Source organism: Somniosus microcephalus, chromosome 3, assembly GCF_052327205.1.
Source record: "Somniosus microcephalus isolate GS21.2 chromosome 3, FLI_Smic_1.0, whole genome shotgun sequence".
NCBI lineage: Eukaryota > Metazoa > Chordata > Chondrichthyes > Squaliformes > Somniosidae > Somniosus > Somniosus microcephalus.
Window position 1 is genome coordinate 26,372,848 of NC_140989.1, and position 18,430 is coordinate 26,391,277.

The 18,430-nt window shown below is 47.1% G+C and overlaps 1 protein-coding gene across 2 annotated transcripts; it reads right to left on the reverse strand.

Annotated features, from left to right (window-relative positions):
- Positions 1–865: 865 nt before the first annotated feature.
- LOC147120921 (dynein light chain Tctex-type protein 2-like) lies at positions 866–18,368 on the reverse strand. 2 transcript variants are annotated; one of them, XM_085979620.1, is made up of 5 exons: positions 16,864–18,368; positions 15,227–15,445; positions 5,252–5,410; positions 2,783–2,887; positions 1,135–1,225 (listed from the first exon to the last, which is right to left on the reverse strand). In XM_085979620.1, exons 1-4 carry the CDS (start codon positions 17,074–17,076, stop codon positions 2,783–2,785), a joined length of 696 nt encoding a protein of 231 aa, XP_085835746.1. In that variant the 5' UTR covers positions 17,077–18,368; the 3' UTR covers positions 1,135–1,225. The 2 variants fall into 2 exon arrangements, with proteins under 2 accessions (XP_085835737.1, XP_085835746.1); XM_085979611.1 differs by lacking the exon at positions 2,783–2,887 and having other exon boundaries at positions 866–1,225; positions 16,864–18,357.
- Between the last annotated feature and the right edge of the window lie 62 nt (positions 18,369–18,430).

Sequence of the window (18,430 nt, forward strand, 5' to 3'; positions counted from 1 at the left end):
TGAGGGGTCGGCCATTAAGACTGAGATGAGGAGAAATGTCTTCACTCAGAGGGCTGTGAATCTTTGGAATTCTCCACCCCAGAGGGCTGTGGATGCGCAGTCATTGAGTTTATTCAAGGCTGAGATCGATAGATTTTTGGACTCTAAGGGAATCAAGGGATATGGGGATCAGGCGGGAAAGTAGAGTTGAGGTAGAGGGTCAGCCATGACCTTATTGAATGATGGAGCAGGCTCGAGGGGCCGTATGGCCTACTCCTGCTCCTATTTCTTATGTTCTTATGTTTAGATAGAGTAAATAAAGAGAAACTGCTTCCAATGGCTGAAGGGCCGATAAGCAGAGGGCACAGATTTAAGGTGATTGGCAAAAGAACCAGAGGCGACATGAGGAAAAACATTTTTACGCAGTGAGTGGTTAGGATTTGGAATGCACTGCCTGATAGGGCGGTGGATACAGATTCAATAGTAGGCTTCAAAAGGGAATTGGATAAATACTTGAAGGAGAAAAAATTGCAGGGATATGGGGAAACAGCAGGGAGTGGGACTGACTGGATTGCTCTTCGAAAGAGCCGGCGCAGACTCGATGGGCCGAATGGCCTCCTTCTGTGCTGTACTATTCTATGATTCTATAATAGGGTAAACCATTGGAAACAGGAATAAGTGTCTTTCACCAGTTCTTGGAATGCATCTCAGAGTAAAGTTGTTTGGAGTTAATCTACAGATTAAGATGCAAAAGGAAAATAATGGACAACATTCAGGGAGCAGTCTATGTGATATTTTCCATCGGTGTCTTGTGTTGAAAGGTAACATTTGTTTACTGCATGTGAATTTACAGTTTTCATAAAGTGATGCAAAATCTATCTACAGATGATTGCAAATTTTGTAATTTTATTTCTATTGTGAAATAGTTACTCGAACACAAAATGGCTAAGTCTCAATAACAGAAAAACCTTTTCAAAAGTACAGATGACGTTTTGCATTTCGTCAAAACAATCCCCTTTGAAGCATGCATACATTGTTAATTTTAGGTTTAGTTTCTACAGCAACATACAGTGCAACTTTTTAAACAGCTCTTTTAAATTTTCAAATAAATGGTGAACATTTGATTACAGTACTGCTACTCAAAATATACAGCATACACAGTTCCCACTACAAAAAATGTAGTGGTTTGAAAGAGACTTGCACACCAACTGTCATGTTCTGGATCCCACAGAAATCTGCTGGCAATCTGTAGAATTAAAGTAAAATCTGTTGAGATTGACATATAAAGCTATCATTCCAAAAACAATGTGTTGCGCATTCTTAATTCAACATAAAAATCTGGTCAAGAATTTATCAATAAATCAAGTTGTTTTAGTACTAAATTTACTCATAAATCTACTTTTTTTTACAACTGTTATTCTTAATACGGGGGGGGAGGGGGGAGGGGAGGAGGAGGGGGAGGGGAGGGGAGGGAGGGGGAAGGGGGAGGAGGGGAGGGGGGAGGAGGGGGAGGGGAGGGAGGGGGGAGGAGGGGGAGGGGAGGGAGGGGAGGGAGGGGAGGGAGGGGGAGGGAGGGGGGGAGGGAAGGGAGAGGGGGGAGGGGAGGGAGGGGGAGGGGAGGGAGGGAGGGAGGAAAGGGAGAGGGGGGAAGGGAGGAGGGGGAAGGGAGGAGGGGGAAGGGAGGAGGGGGGAAGGGAGGAGGGGGGAAGGGAGGAGGGGGGGAAGGGAGGAGGGGGGAAGGGAGGAGGGGGGGAAGGGAGAGGGGGGAAGGGAGAGGGGGGGAAGCGAGAGGGGGAAGGGAGAGGGGGGAAGCGAGAGGGGGAAGGGAGAGGGGAGGAGGAAGGGGGAGGGAGGGGAGGAGGGAGGAGGAGGGGAGGGGAGGAGGGGGAGGGGAGGGAGGGAGGGAGAGGAGGAGGGGAGGGGAGGGGAGTAGGGGTGGGAAGAGGGGGAGGAGGGGGGAGGAGGGGGGGAGAGGAGGAGGGGAGGGGGAGGGGGAGGAGGAGGAGGGGCGGGAGGAGGAGGAGGAGGGGGGAGGGGGGGGAGGGGAGAGGGAGGGAGGGGGAAGGGAGGGGGGGAAGCGAGAGGGGGGAAGGGAGAGGGGGGAAGGGAGAGAGGGGGAAGGGAGAGATGGGGGAAGGGGGGAGAGAGGGGGGAAGGGAAGGGAGGGGGGAAGGGAAGGGGGGGAAGGGAGGAGGGGGGAAGCGAGGGGGGGGAGGAAGGGAGAGAGGGGGAGAGCGAGGAGGGAGGGTGAGAGGGAGGAGGGAGGGGGAGAGGGAGGAGGGAGGGGGAGAGGGAGGAGGGAGGGGGGAGGGAGGGGGAGGGAGGGAGGGGAGGGGAGGAGGGGTGGGAAGAGGGGGAGGGGAGGGGGAGGAGGAGGGAGGAGGAGGGGGAGGAGGCGGGAGGAGGAGGAGGAGGGGGGAGGAGGAGGAGGAGGGGGGGAGGAGGAGGAGGGGAGGGAGGAGGGGGGAGGAGGAGGGGGGGAGGAGGGGGAGGGGGAGGAGGGGGAGGAGGAGGGGGGAGGGGGAGGAGGAGGGGGAGAGGGGGGTCTAAGGAGACAGTATTTTAAGAGCTGTGTAGTTTTCATTTAAGTTAAATATTTTCACAGAATATTACTGAGTATAAATGCTGATCTGAAATCCACTTAATGGAAACACAGTGGTGATCAGGTCCTTTAAAGTGGGTTGAGAGGAGCATTCCTGCCACCCCCCACCCCGGCTCCACATTCAGAGGCGCTGCCTCAGGAAAAAAAACAATGTTGGAGCAGGTGTTATTATTTAAATATGCAAAGAGCCTAATGCCTTACTCAGGCATGGGTGAAGGAAGCCTCTTGTTTGTCCTTATCCAATATGGCAGTTGCCGCACTTTTGGCCAGAAGTGTGTGCGTGCTTCCTGCTCGCGATTCTGGGATCTTGTGAGATGACGATAGCATTCTGATTTACATTTACAGACTCTGATTTTACATACTATTTTAAGTTTGTAAGGATTTGTTTCCTTAATTAGAAACCCTCAAATATATCAGGTCCTATATTTTTCTCTTGTGCCCATTACTAGGGGAACAGATTCTAGCAGCTATTAAATCAAGTACATCACTGGGTCCATTGAGTTTTCCAATGTTGCCTGAACAACTGTATCAATAAATTGAACATTTTCCCAGGTTGCAATTTAGTTGCTTCAGTAGTGCAATTATTATCAGAGGTTTTCTTTTGTTCTGCTATCCAATTTGTATTGCAGTTCATCCATTCCAAAATTGCACGCGACTGCCATTTTGATTTATGTTTGTTAATATCGGGGAAATTAACCACTTAATTGCAAAATGAGGAAAATATGGTCTTTAATGTTTAAAGGTACAGCTTAATGTCACCTGTGTGATCAAACATAGACAAACTATCACCATGTGACGAAAGAGATCATAAAACTGCATCACTGACTTCTCCATATATTGGCCGTGAATTTAATAGCGCTGAGGGGGGCGGGTTTGGGTAGGAAACCCGCTGTCAACCCGCCTCCATGCGAGTCTCCCAGGTGTCGGGTCTGTCAGCGGAGGATACAATTCAGCTACTTAAATGGCTTGTTAAGAGTACACTGAGGCTTACTTCTAATTTTACCTTCTCCCCCACGGGTTACCCGTTGTTCGGGGAACACGCCAGCTCAATCTGGCATGTTTTGAGTCTGCTCTGATGTTTGTGAAAAGCTGACAGCTGCAGAAGTGGTGTAAAGGATGGCCTGTTGTAGATGGTGAGTTTCAGAGGGCAGAAAATGTTAGTTACTGCATTTTTAATACATATAGAGTATTCTTTAGCTTACAAGTTTTTAGATCCAACTGTATGTCCAGTGCCACCTCATTGGGAGAACCCCTCTCACCATTGACAGATCGCTGTCATCTCACCTGCAGCTGCCATCTATTGCAGCAACATCAGAGCCAATGAAACAATCAGACCTTGGTCCTCCGAATCCTTCCACGATCAGCCCCAACACCACCAACATCACCAACCTTCTCCGCCATCACCTGATGCTGCACTGCACACAGGGCATCAGTCCCTGACAAAATTGCTGTTCAGGAGGCCAGCGATGGCATCACCATGGCCAGATTTTCTTCACTTGATGCTGTAAACCCTGACTGCCACATGATGCGCCAGGTTGACACCATCCCACACCAGCACTGTGAAGCATCCCTTTAATGTCCAAGCCATTCCATGCACACTCATCACTATAGTGGGGGGGGCGGAGTTATAACTGAACAATCACTGGAACTCAGTAAGACACTTCTCAAGGAGCGCTCAGATCTGTCCAATAAGGGGCACTTTTTGAAAAAGAGATTTCACTGTAACATTACCAGAAACTTCACATGGACATTGGCTAAACCTCTCAAGTGCCTATCCTTGTGTATTGTTAGTTGGTATGCTTGAGTAGGATGAGGGTGAGTGTGAGGGGTAACTAGTGAGATGGGGAAGTGATAAAGTAGATAGAGGGTTGGGTGGAGGTGCAAGGTAAGTTGTCCTGGGGAGGCCTCTTCTGCCCTTGGAAGGGAAAAGAACCTCCCTGTGTGCTGTGACTCCCTCCATAAGCATATGGAGGGAGTCATTGGAGAGCCTGGGTAGACAAAGAGGAACTTTTCCCCTTAGTAGGGGGGTCAATAACAAGGGGGCATAGATTCAGGGTAAGGGGCAGGAGATTTAGAGGGGATTTGAGGAGGAACTTTTTCACCCAGAGGGTGGTTGGAATGTGGAACTCAATGCCTAAAAGGGTTGTAGAGGCAGGAACCCTCACAACATTCAAGAAGCATTTGGATGAGCACTTGAAATGCCATTGCATACAAGGCTATGGACCAAATGCTGGAAAATGGGATTAGACTGGACAGGGATGGATGGGCGGCGCAGACACGATGGGCCGAAGGGCCTCTTTCTGTGCTGTAAAACTCTATGACTCTAAGCGTCCACCTTTGTGCAGTGCTTGCAGTACCTCAATGCTGTCAAACACTGACAGAACAACTATCAAACTCCATATGGACATGGTCCCTTTAAGGAAATACATCATCAAATGACGTCATCAGACCCGCTTCCCGTTAATTGGCCGGTAACAAGGCCAATCAAGGGAAAATCACGTCTGCAGAGGGATGCAGCTGGGAGCGGGACCAGAACCCGGAAACCAGCTGTCCCGCCCGAATCCCGCCTCCTCCATTAAATTCACGGTCACTGTATCCACAGTAATACATATTCATTCACTTTTAAATAAATGTGCTTAAGTATTGTCAATTTGAATTTTTTTTACTTACCATTAAACCTTGATTTTTCAATTCTCCAAAGAAAACTCTAGCGATTAATTTAAATCGATCAGGTGCCAATTCTTTTGCTATTGCTCTTATGTCATCAGAAAGGGAAAGAGTCAGTGCCTTACAATTGTTAATATCAAATCCCGTATATTTTAGTTTATCCTGTAAAAAATAAATAAAACTTGTTATTGCCTTTCATCAATGCTAAACAATTTCAATTTCTAGAAAATAGAAATTAAAACAGTTTTACATTTCTCCTTATGCTATCAGTGCAAAATACAGTGAACAGTGTAATCAAAACGTTACAGGGTGTTTTTTCCAATTGACACCACTGGTGGCAAGCAGACTTATGTGAATTATCTTTTTAACAATGGAAGAGGTTTAATATGCTTCCGCTAATAGTTTCAGCTCAGCAGTCTGTAATGAACGGAGCTCCACTGCCCATTCCTATTGACACATCCGTTACATGTTTGACTATTCTCATGCTCCCCTGGCTGGCCTGCAATCCTCCAGGAACATCAGTTGATCCGAAACTCTGCTGCCCATATCCTATCCCAAACCATGTCCCACTTACCCATTACCACACTGTGCCCGCTAAGCCACATTGGCTCCAAGTTCCTCAAATTTAACATTCTCATCCATATGTTTAAATTCCTTCAAGGCTTTGTACTTCCCTATCTCTGTAATCTTTTCCAGCCCTACAACCCTCCGAGAACTCGGCATTCCTACAACTCTAGCCTCTTGTGCATTCGCCATTCTCTTCACCCCAACATTGGCAGCTGTGCCTTCAGCCATCAGCACTGGAATTCCCTCCCTAAACCACTCCACCTCCCTCTCTTGTCATTTTTGTATGTTTGTAAATTCTAAGGGAGGCTGGAGTGGGGCAGATTTGGAGTGGAATGGAACTTCTGGCCGCACACTCCCGATACCCTTGACACTGCCAGAAGTCCCAGGGTCAGGCCACCCTGACTGGTGTGGGAGGAATTTTGCTGTGGTACTTTGTCGCAGCGCCAGTAGGCCTCAATCATAATTTTTTTTAAAGCATGGCTGTCTTTTTATGCTAGTTTTACTCTGCGATCAAATGTATTGCTGGACCAAACTTTGAAATGTCAAATTCCCGCCCCTCCCCCCATGGCCCAAGCAAAGCTACACATTAGGGATGGGTATTCCTGGCATCCAGTGTTACTAAAGATGTAACTAAATTCCACCTCAACATCGGCTGCATGGTGAGCAGCACAGCTCACCATGGCATGCGAATGCAATGCCATCATCCTCCTGACCATAGCATAGAGACACCCCATACCCCAATGAATGGTAATTCTACCAGGTAAAGGTATAGAGCTTCAACAACAGACGACTGCCTCTCTGCAGCCCAATCATGGTAGGCACTGAATGTATGAGGGCATGTTCTCATACCCAGCCTTCCAGCTAATGCATTTCAGCAGTTGTCATTCTAAATCTCAAGGTTTACTCAGCTATACGGCAGTCATCAGTTTTAAGCATGGTGGAAGGACCTGTCAAGAGCAGCTTTCATTGTGCTTACCATGTCGATGTTCTAGACATTGAATTCCAGTGCAGATTCAGCTTAAACACACTAAGAACTGTTGCAGAGATATTGGGGGTAATTTTAACCCCAATTTTAACCCATCAATCAGGCTGACGGAAAGTTGCAGAAAAAACTTAAAAGACGTCCAGCACTTAATATCTGCATGACTTCCGGGTTTCCCATCCAGATCTCCTTCCCCCCACCCCCGCAAATATCGGGGCCAATTGGTACAGAAGGAAAGTTGCAAATAATTAAATGAAAGTTTTATATACTTCTTGTCCTTCACAATAAAAAGCCATACCCTAAAGAGATCGATAGTAAAGAGGAGAGGCCCCATATTACATGGAGGTTTCTTTATTTATCTATGATTACGGAAAACATTATTTTGCCCGCATCAAAAAACACTCACTTCACTATTTCTGCAGAGATCTTTTATAAACTTTTTCCCAAGCTGTTTCACTAATATGTACACCCCTCCTCCATTTCCACATCCCAGCACGCCCTTGAAACAGTGAAACCTCTAACTCCCCGTGAACAACGCCTGGATATCTATTGGTCCAATTTTAAGAGTTTCAATGAACACTAGAAAGGCTGTCTGTACTTAAAGTTGATAAGTCACCAGGACCGGATAGGATGCATCCTGGGATGATGAGGAAAGTTAAGGAGTAAATTGCAGAGGTACTGGCCATAATCTTCCAATCCTCCTTAGATACGGGGGTGGTGCCAGAGGACTGGAGAATTGCAAATGTTACACCCTTGTTCAAAAAAGGTTGTAAGGATAAACCCAGCAACTACAGGCCAGTCAGCTTAACCTCGGTAGTGGGAACGTTTTTAGAAATGATAATCAGGGACAAAATTAACAGTCACTTGGACAAGTGTGGATTAATTAAGGAAAGCCAGCATGGATTTGTTAAAGGCAAATTGTGTTTAACTAACTTGATCGAATTTTTTGATGAAAAAAGACCTACATTTATATAGTGCCTTACATGACCACCGGACGTCTCAAAGCGCTTTACAGCCAATGAAGTACGTTTTGAAGTGTAGTCACTGATGTAATGTGGGAAATGCGGCAGCCAATTTGCACACAGCAAGCTCCCACAAACAGCAATATGAAAATGACCAGATAATCTGCTTTTATTATGTTGGTTGAGGGAGAAATATTGGCCAGGACACCGGGGATAACTCCCCTACTCTTCTTCAAAATAGTGCCATAGGATCTTTTACGTCCACATGCGAAAGCAGACGGGGCCTCGGTTTAACATCTCATCTGAAAGACAGCACCTCCAACAGTGCAGCACTCCCTCAGCACTGCACTGGAGTGTCAGCCTAGCTTTATGTGCTCAAGTCCCTGGAGTGGGACCTGAACCCACAACCTTCTGACTCAGAGGCGAGTGTGCTACCCACTGAGCCACAACTGACACTGACATGAGGTAACAGAGAGGGTTGATGAGGGCAAAGCGGTTGACATGATGTACATGGACGTCCCAAAGTGCCACATAATAGGCTTGCCAGCAAAGATGACGCCCATGGAATAAAAGGGACAGTGGCAGCATGGATAAGTGACAGGAAACAGAGAGTAGTGGTGAACAGTTGTTTTTTGGACTGGAGGAAGGTATACAGTGGTGTTTCCCAGGGGTCCGTACTAGGTCCACTGCTTTTCTCGATATATATTGACGTGGGCTTGGGTGTACAGGGCACAATTTCAAAATTTGTAAATGACACAAAACTTGGAAGTATAGTGAGCAGTGAGGAGGATAGTGATAGACTTCAAGAAGACATAGACAGGTTGGTGAAATGGGCGGTGTTGTGTCCCCTTGTGTTCTTATTACTATGTAATACAGACACTTTTAACTCATTTTAGTTTACAGCTTTTACTCAGTGCTTTCATGATGTTGCTGCCGCATGGTGCGGAGTGATACAAGATGTCCGACCTTGCACTGTGCACTGCCTGACACAGTGTGCCACATGGCAGTATAAATGCACTAACCAAAGTAGTTCCATATAACAATGTAACAATGTAACATTTAACGATGTGATAATATAACGATGTAACATCCCTCTTTCTCAAAACACTAAAACATGAAATTTAATTTAATTTAATTTAAAAGATATTGGGCTAGAAATTCGGTGGGTAGCGCCACCAGTTAGCACCTAAAGAGGGCAGTCAGTGGCTTTAGCGCCACTGGCCACGCCTCCCGTGATATTCAGCTGGGGCGCTACTGGCTGCGTTAACCTGTTGCGCTGCGCCGCCTCCGATGATGTCATCGGAGTGCGCAGTACCCCGGTACCGCCCCGAACTCGATATTAGGCAGCGACCGCCTCTGTAGCGCCGTTCACAAATGGCAGCCGGTTCACGGGGTCTACCTGTGGCGGCAGAGGCGCAACTTAAGGTGGAGGTGCGCGGCAGCCGTTTTTTCCGGCGGCCGCCAGCCAGCACCTCCGTCCCCGGCCTCCTGATCGCCCCCCGCGGCATTGCCGGCTGTTTTCCGAGAGCCCGGCACTTCTCCTTGGTGCCGGGCTCTTTTGCCGGCAGTCGCGATCGCGTATCGCGCTGGTGCAGGCCCCTCCCCCTTAAGAACGGGAGGAGGGCCTGCAGTACCGCAGCGCGCCGTGCCGCAGTGTGTGGCGCTGCAGCACGTTGCGCTGCGATATTCAGTTTGAGTGCCCCAAGAGGGACGCGGGGCGCCTCGAGCAGCGCCCCGCGTCCCTCTTGGGGCGTTCACACTGAATTTCTGGTGGTCGCTAATGCTCCGATCGCGGTGGTAACTTTTGCGCCCAGGTGATCTGGGCGCCCCGTTTGCGCCTCCAACGAATTTTTAGCCCATTATATCTAAACTATTATTATCAAATACAAAGAATCGTGAGTTTTCTTTTCTTATTCGCGATATCGCTCAGGTGGTTGGATGTTGTCCCTCCATCTTGTGCATTTGGTGGTGACCACTCCTCTCTGCGGTGTTTTGGTGTGTTCCGCTCTTCTTGTTGTTGCTGTCGCACTTGGAGTTGGAATGTGCATGTTTGTGGTTGTTTGATCTGTGGCGCTTGTTTCTGGCATTGTACTGCTTGTAGTAGCTGGTGTTGTCAATGTTGCTGATGTTGTCTGCTGCCTAACCAGTTCAGGTGAAGGTCTGATGTGGAGTCTGTTCCGTCTGTATTGGTTACCAGGTTCGGTCTCTACGAAGTAGGATCTTGGAGTATCAGCTTTTCCAATGACCTTGGCTGGATTCCAGGTTTTCAACACTGGGTCTTGCACATGCACTGATTGCCCATTCAGCAATTCCGGTAGCATCTTTGCATGTTTGTCGTAATATTTGCTCCCTACGACTTGTGCTTCTGCCAGCTTCTGTCTGAAATCCTCCTGGTCCTGGGGAGGATGTATTTTTGCTGGTAGGGTAGTCTTAAACTTCCTCCCATTCAGCAATTCCGCAGGTGATTTCATGTCTGCTTTCAGTGGTGTTGATCTGAGTGATAGGAGGGCAAGGTCTTGGTCTTCCCCCATCTCACTACTTTTGATGAGAGTTCTCTTGACAGTCTGGATCTGTCTTTCGATGAACCTGTGTCCCCTTGGGAAATGTGGGGATGAGGTTACTATTTTGAACCCATACTTTTCTGCCAGAGCTCTGAATTCACTCGATGTGAATTGGGTTCCATTGTCACAGATTACCTTTTCCGGGATTCCTTGTTCAGCAAACAAGCTCTTTGCAATTCTGGTGGTAGTTGTGGCTCTCAGATCTTTCATCCTTCTCACAAAAGGAAACTTGGAATAGTAATCTGCCACTATGAGATACCATTCTTGATTGCACATGAAGAGATCTGCCCCAACAGTGTGCCATGGTCTTGACGGTATTTCACTAGGTATCATCTCCTCTTTCTGTTGTGCATTTCTGCATTTCTGGCATATACCACATGCAGAAACCATCTGTTCGATATTTTTGTACATGCCTATCCAGTATACAGCTAATCTGGCTCTCAGCTTGCATTTCTCCATTCCCATGTGGCCTTCATGTATTAGATGGAGAAGTTCTGTCTGCATCGTCTTTGGCACGATGATCCTCGATCCAGCAAGGAGAATACCGTCTTCTACTGCAATATCGTCTCTAATCGTCTAGTATTGACGAATTGTCGCCTGTACCTGCTAGATTCTCTCCGGCCACCCCTGTATCACTTGTTGTGTGAGTAGTTGCAATTCCTCATCTTTGCTAGTCTCATCTCTGATTTGACTGAGCTTTGTAGGGGTAACACTCACTAGGTGGTGGATTTTTACTGTTAGACCCTCCACCTCGTGTTTCTCATATGGTGACAATCGAGACAACGCATCTGCTAGCACCATTTCCTTTCCTGGCTTATATTTAAGCGTGAAGTCATAGCTTTGGAGCCTTAGAAGTAGTCTTTGCAGTCTTGCAGGTGCTTTGCACAGATTCTTCTTATAGATCTGTTCTAGTGGACGATGGTCACTCTCTATTGTAAACTGCCTTCCATACAGGTATGTATGGAATTTCTCGCATCCATACACTACTGCTAATAGTTCTCTTTCTATATTGGCGTATCTCGTCTCGACTAACGTCAAGGCCTTTGATGTGAAAGCTATTGGCTTTCCTTCCTGCACAAGAGCTGCCCCTAGTCCTCTGGTAGAAGCGTCTACTTGCAGAGTGACTGGTTTTCTTCTGTCATAATATGACAGACTTGTTTCTTTGCACAACAGTTCTTTAAGCTGTTTGAAATTCCTTTTGTGTGATTCAGGCCACTGGTATTCAGCGTCTTCTTTCATTAGCTCTCTGAGATTTGTTGTATGTTCCGACATGTTTGGGATGAAAGAACTCATGTATTGGATCAAGCCGAGGTAACTCCTCAGCTCTTTCTTATCTTTGGGTGGTTTCATTTCAGCAATCGCCGCAATCTTCTCAGGATTTGGCTTGACTCCCTCTGGTGTGTAAATCATACCGAAGAATTGGCATTCCTTGACTTTAACTATGCACTTATCGGCATTTAACTTGATGCCAGCCTTCCTGGTACACTCCATGGCCTCATGGAGGTGCATATCATGGTCTCTTTCATCTGCTCCATAGATCTGAATATCATCAGCTATTCCTAGCCTCTATATGGCTCGTCTACTTTCTGTTGAAAGATATCTTGACTGGCCTTTAACCCGAATGGTAGCCGCAGGAATTTGTAACGCCCAAATGGTGTGTTGAATGTTGTCAGTGTTGTTGATTCCTCATCCAGCTTCACGTTCCAATATCCATTTCTGGCATCTAGTTTTGAGAAAACCTTGGCTCCTGCCAGTGATGGCGTAATCTCCTCTAGCGTTGGGGTGGGGTAGTGGTCCCTCTTTATCGCCTGGTTTAGATCTTTGGGGTCCAAACATATTCTGAGACGTCCGTTTGGCTTTTCTCGTACCATAATTGAGTTTACCCAGTCTGTGGGTTCAGTGACCTTTACGATCACTCCCTTTTCTTCCATCTCCTTTTGCTCTCTTTCAAGCTTTGTCTTCAGCTCGATGGGTACTTTTCGTGGAGCATGGATAATGGGCTTTACCTCTGGATCGATGGTGATGTGGTATTGGAAATCTCCAAAACATCCCACTGTATCATCAAAACATTCCGGATACATGTCTATCAAGTCTTTTTTACTCTTGATTTGTGGGCGATTCTCCAGCAGGGTGTTGCTGTCTATCCTCAGTGACGTTTCCGTCAGCTCGTGATTCACTGAGATCAATCTCAACTTCTCACAGCTGTTTAATCCCAGGATCGCTGGCCCCTCAGTGTCGGTGACATAGAACATGCAGTTGATGTTCTTTCTTTTATGTGTCCCTTTGACAAAGGTTATTCCGAGTTGTTTAATCTCACTCCCCCCGTATGCTGTCAGCGTGACATTACTTGCCTTTAAACAACCGTTTTTCGGGTAGCCATCTTCTCTCAAGTTTTCAGGAAAGATCTGCTGGTACAGTCTCAATGGGAGAATGTTGCTCTGAGCCCCTGTGTCCAGCTTCAACTTTAAGTTGATGGTTGTGGGCTGACCTTTGATCCTCTTTTCGATTTGGATGATGGTGTGCAATTCTCTCCTCAGAGCATTTTCCGCTCTGGACATCTCGTGAAGCTGTACCTTTATGGTTTCGATGTTTAGTGTATTGTCATGACCATAATCATCATCATCCTGCTCATCCATGGCATGGATATTGTGTTTCTTTCTCTGGTTCTGCTGTCTGCCTTTGTTTTTAATGTATGTTCCTTCTTTCTTCGTTCTACACCTCTTTTCCCAGTGGTTTAGTTTGCCACATGCATTGCAGCTTGTTCCATATGCTGGACATTTCCTCCTGTCTGTATAATCATGCGGCCTTCCACAGTTTCTGCACGTTTCTCCCGTTGTCATGTGCTTCTCCCATTGTCATGTGCATATCTTTGTGTGTTGTACTTTTCTCTCACTGTATCCACTCTGTTGTCCATCTCAGAAGCCATCCGCATGTCAGCCATTTGAGAAATCAGCATTCTCATTTGCTGCTTCATGGCTCTCGCAGTATCTATAGCCTCTGTTATTTTGAGCTTTTCTTTCCCTATCAGGGCTTTTTGTACCTCTGCATGCGCTGACCCCCATATCAGCTGGTCCACAAGCCTTTCTTCCATTTCCTTAAATGCACACTTGCTGGCTTCATTTCTCAGCCTTGTTATGAAATTGTCAATTGTTTCACCGAGTTCCTGTCTTAGACTCTGGAATTTGTATCTGTGTATACGGTGATTGGATTTAGGCTCTAGATGGTTGCTGAATTTCTCAAAGATTGTCGCAGGGTTTTCCTTATCCTCTTCAGTCAAACCCCAGCTATTATACAAATCTAGACCTTTTTCTCCTGCCCACAACAGAACGTAACTAACCTTTTCCTCGTCGGCAGTACCCTTCAGGAAGCTTTTGAATGTAAGGTCACATTTCTGTTTGAACTTGCGGAATGCCTCTACTATATCGTCGGCTTCCCAGTTCATGAGGGGTTGCATTTGCGCAGTCAGTGCAGCAGCAGCCGCCATCTTAGTTGCCCGTACGATTCACGCTCAATCACGCAGACACCGGCACTCACGATCAGCTCATATATTCACTTTTCATCTTATTCAGTTCGTATGGCACAAGTTGTACTCACTTATACTGCTGCCACCATGTTGTGTCCCCTTGTGTTCTTATTACTATGTAATACAGACACTTTTAACTCATTTTAGTTTACAGCTTTTACTCAGTGCTTTCATGATGTTGCTGCCGCATGGTGCGGAGTGATACAAGATGTCCGACCTTGCACTGTGCACTGCCTGACACAGTGTGCACTGCCTGACACAGTGTGCCACATAGCAGTATAAATGCACTAACCAAAGTAGTTCCATATAACAATGTAACAAGTAGTTCCATTTAACGATGTGATAATATAACGATGTAACAGGCGGACACGTGGCAGATGAAATTTAACGCAGAAAAATGCAAAGTGATACATTTTGGTAGGAAGAATGAGGAGAGGCAACATAAACTAAAGGGTAGAATCCTAAAGGGGGTGTATGAACAGAGACCTGGAGGTATATGTACACAAATCGTTGGAAGGTGGCAGGGCAGGTTGAGAAAGCAGTTAAAAAAGCATACGGGATCCTGGGCTTCATAAATAGAGTACAAAAGCAAGGAAGCTATGATGAATCTTTATAAAACACTGGTTCGGCCTCAACTGGAGTATTGTGTCCAATTCTGGGCACTGCACTTTAGAAAGGATGTGAAAGCTTTAGAGAGGGTGCAGAAAAGATTTACTAGAATGATTCCAGGGATGAGGGACTTCAGTTACGTGGATAGACTAGAGAAGCTGGGGTTGTTCTCCTTAGAGCAGAGGTTGAGAGGAGATTTGATAGAGGTGTTCAAAATCATGAGGGGTCTAGACAGAGAGAAACTGTTCCCATTGGCAGAGGGGTCGAGAACCAGGGACACAGATTTAAGGTGATTGGCAAAAGAACCAAAGATGACATGAGGAAAACTTTTTTACGCGAGTAGTTAGGATCTGGAATGCACTGCCTGAAAGGGTGGTGGAGGCAGAATTGTATAAGTACCTGAAGGAAAAAAAATTGCAGGGCTACAGGAAAAGGGCAGGGTGGGACTGGCTGAGGTGCTCTTGCAGAGCAGGCACGGGCTCGACGGGCTAAATGGCCTGCTTCTGTGCTGTAACCATTCTATGATTCTATAAACTGTTGTAATATACTATTAGTAGGTATGGTTGCTTGTAGTGAAATCGTGGTGTCATGTGTTTAGTAGAAGGTCCTGTGCTGACCCTCTCGCCTTATTATGGAATCTCCATGAGAAATAGCTTCATACTTCATGTGTCCTATTCTTGAGACACTGATGAGAACAGATCTTTCAAACACAGTAAAATAGCTTTCATAAAATGTCAAGCTTTTTTAAAAAGCTATCCTGCATTGTACATTTACCTTTAAAAGCTCATCTACCCTTCTTGCGACTGCAGCAAAATCAAATTCCTTATCTGGAACCATTTTATAGGTATTAGCCACTTTATGTTTCACCAGACTAGGTTTCCACGTTAAAGGTTCTTCAAAAACATCGTCGTCTTCTTCCTCCAGTTCACTCTTATCTGCATGCACAACTTGAAGGATGGTATCATGTAGCCTTTCCTTTAGGATCTCATGAAACTTCACTCAGAAAGAAAGTTGTTAATAATTAGGTTTTCCAGTATAATATTCTTGCATACTGTATGCCATTTACTTTTTTTTATTATTCATCTAAAATCATTTTGTTGCTGAAAATGCTTAATAATTTGTAGAATGGATATAAGAAAAGTTGACTTGACAACACATCAAAAACAGCCTAGTAGAAAAAAATAGACATATACAAAGTCACAAGCAACCTGTCCAGTAAAGCTTATTTGAAAAACCTATTCTAACAGAAAAAGATAGGTTTATGGAACATTTCAGACTGATGTAGCTGCTTCACAAGCATGATTTTTTTTACCAGATCTATTAGTAGTTTGACTGGCAGGTGCAAATAAGAATATAAAAGTCTGTGTAGTGATTAAAGGGAAAGGTAAGTCTATGGGATGTACTTTTTAAATTCATAGTACTTCTGTTGTATTTTGAAAAAAAGTCTTGTTCACAAAAATGTTTATTACCGTTTTTGCAAAAATGTGAAGGTTCTGAAATTTTGCAATGGGGTCTCTTGGTCTCCCACCATAACTCTGGCGGAAGACTAGGAAATCCCCCCAAAACAACCAGTAACCCATAATTACCAAAACGGTTTCTTTTGGGGTGGGCTACCGGTCCCTTGCCAGAACTAGCCCTGCGGAAATTCAGATCACAAATCTAAATGAAAAGCCACCAGTTACTATTAACCAATAGTATGTTTCCCAGCTTTGGGAGTCTCAGATTCTGAACACTTTTATTTACTAGTTACAAATATATTGGAGGTGGGGAAAAAGGCAGTTAGACTGACAGTCAAGAATGATCAAATTGGGTAATGAAGAGTCCAGTAGCTTTTCAATTGGCATGGGAAAGCAGTGCTTCGCCAGAGTGGACATGTTGGGTTAATAAATAGCGGGAGTGTGGGGGGGTGGTTGGAGGAGAGAGGCCACGTGATGGCACCTCCAGGAATATGTCCAACTAGAGTTGGCAACCCCATATTTTGACTGACAGTCAAGAATCGTCCAATCGGGTAATGAGGTGTCCATTCGATTGGTGTTTTTCTTCCCTATCTTCTTCCTGCAGAGCAGCTTGCAGATTTTGTGTGAAAGGTGCTACACAAATGTGCGTTGTTGACTCACTCTGCAAGATGAAGATGGACCTAAATCTTCCTCCTGTGCAAGCATCTTGGCAGGAGACCTATCCTTGTTTGCTCACAACTGTTGCTCTCTCTCTTTACCAAAAGTTAGAATTTCTCCACTTGCATAAGGGTGGTGGATACAGATTCAATAGTAGCCTTCAAAAGGGAATTGGATAAATACTTGGAGAAAAAATTGCAGGGTTGTGGGGAAAGAGGGGAGGGGGAAGAGTGGGACTGACTGGATTGCTCTTCGAAAGAGCCGGCGCAGACTCGATGGGCAGGGCCGGGCACCTACCGCGTTCTCCTCAAACACGCTGGACCTGCGAGTGCGCGCAGTAATTCTCCCCTCGCCTGACCCCATCGACCCTCTGGTTATCTTCTTGCGGAGAGGCAAACCCATCCGGCCCAGAGGTATGTCCGACCTCAGCTCGTCCATGTCCAGGTTATCATCCGTTTCATCTCCCGTATCTGGACGATGGCGCGGGGATTCTTCCTCGTCTTCCGACATCTTTTCATGCGGACTTTCCCCCCTCTCACGGTCCCCTCCCTCACACGGACTCCCCCCTCACACGGACTTTCTTCACACGGTGTCCCCCTCCCTCACACGGACTTTCTTCACACGGTGTCCCCTCCCTCACACGGACTTTCTTCACACGATATCCCCTCCCTCACACGGACTTTCTTCACACGGTGTCCCCTCCCTCACACGGACTTTCTTCACACGGTGTCCCCTCCCTCACACGGACTTTCTTCACACGGTGTCCCCTCCCTCACACGGACTTTCTTCACACGGTGTCCCCTCCCTCACACGGACTTTCTTCACACGGTGTCCCCTCCCTCACACGGACTTTCTTCACACGGTGTCCCCCTCCCTCACACGGACTTTCTTCACACGGTGTCCCCTCCCTCACACGGACTTTCTTCACACGGTGTCCCCTCCCTCACACGGACTTTCTTCACACGGTGTCCCCTCCCTCACACGGACTTTCTTCACACGGTGTCCCCTCCCTCACACGGACTTTCTTCACACGGTGTCCCCTCCCTCACACGGACTTTCTTCACACGGTGTCCCCTCCCTCACACGGACTTTCTTCACACGGTGTCCCCTCCCTCACACGGACTTTCTTCACACGGTGTCCCCTCCCTCACACGGACTTTATTCACACGGTCTCCCCTCCCTCACACGGACTTTATTCACACGGTGTCCCCTCCCTCACACGGACTTTCTTCAGACGGTGTCCCCTCCCTCTCACGGTCCCCTCCCTCACACAGTCTCCCCTCTCAAGGACTCCTCCCTCACACGGTCTCCCCTCTCAAGGACTCCTCCCTCACACGGTCTCCCCTCTCAAGGACTCCTCCCTCACACGGTCTTCCCTCTCACGGACTCCCCTCTCAAGGACTCCTCCCTCACACGGACTCCCCTCTCACGGACTCCTCCCTCACACGGACTCCCTCTCACGGTCCCCTCCCTCACACGGTGTCCCCTCTCACGGACTTTCCTCACACGGACCCCGCTCTCAGGCGGCCGCCCGTTAAACGGCCGTTAATCATTTTCTTGTTTGAAACCCAGCCGCGTGACGTCATGGGCTGGGCGGGAAGGCGGCGACAGCGGGCGCGCGGGGCCGGGAGCCTGCAGTCCTCCTTTCGGGGAAACGGGTTGTGTTTACTGCTGCGTCAAGCAATGTTTTTTTTTGTTTCGCGCGCAATTTGCTCGGTATTGTATTGGGGTGGGGGGCTGAACCGATCTTCAGCGTTAGAACCTGCTCTAACAGTCGCGTGCCCGGTTTGCCTCGGCGGCTCAACGCGCCTCCCCTGCGGTCACGTGCCCAACAGGCGCGCGCACCCTCACCCTCCTGTCACGT

Bases quoted from the DNA above. Each gene is read 5' to 3' on its own strand.
- LOC147120921 (XM_085979611.1), bottom strand. From the start codon at position 17,076: ATGTCGGAAGACGAGGAAGAATCCCCGCGCCATCGTCCAGATACGGGA. The intron at 15,446-16,863 runs GTAGGTGCCCGG...TTCTGAGTGAAG, and splicing joins GCGTGTTTGAGGAGAACGCG to TTTCATGAGATCCTAAAGGA. The intron at 1,226-5,251 runs GTAAGTAAAAAA...TTAATTCTACAG, and splicing joins TGAAAAATCAAGGTTTAATG to ATTGCCAGCAGATTTCTGTG.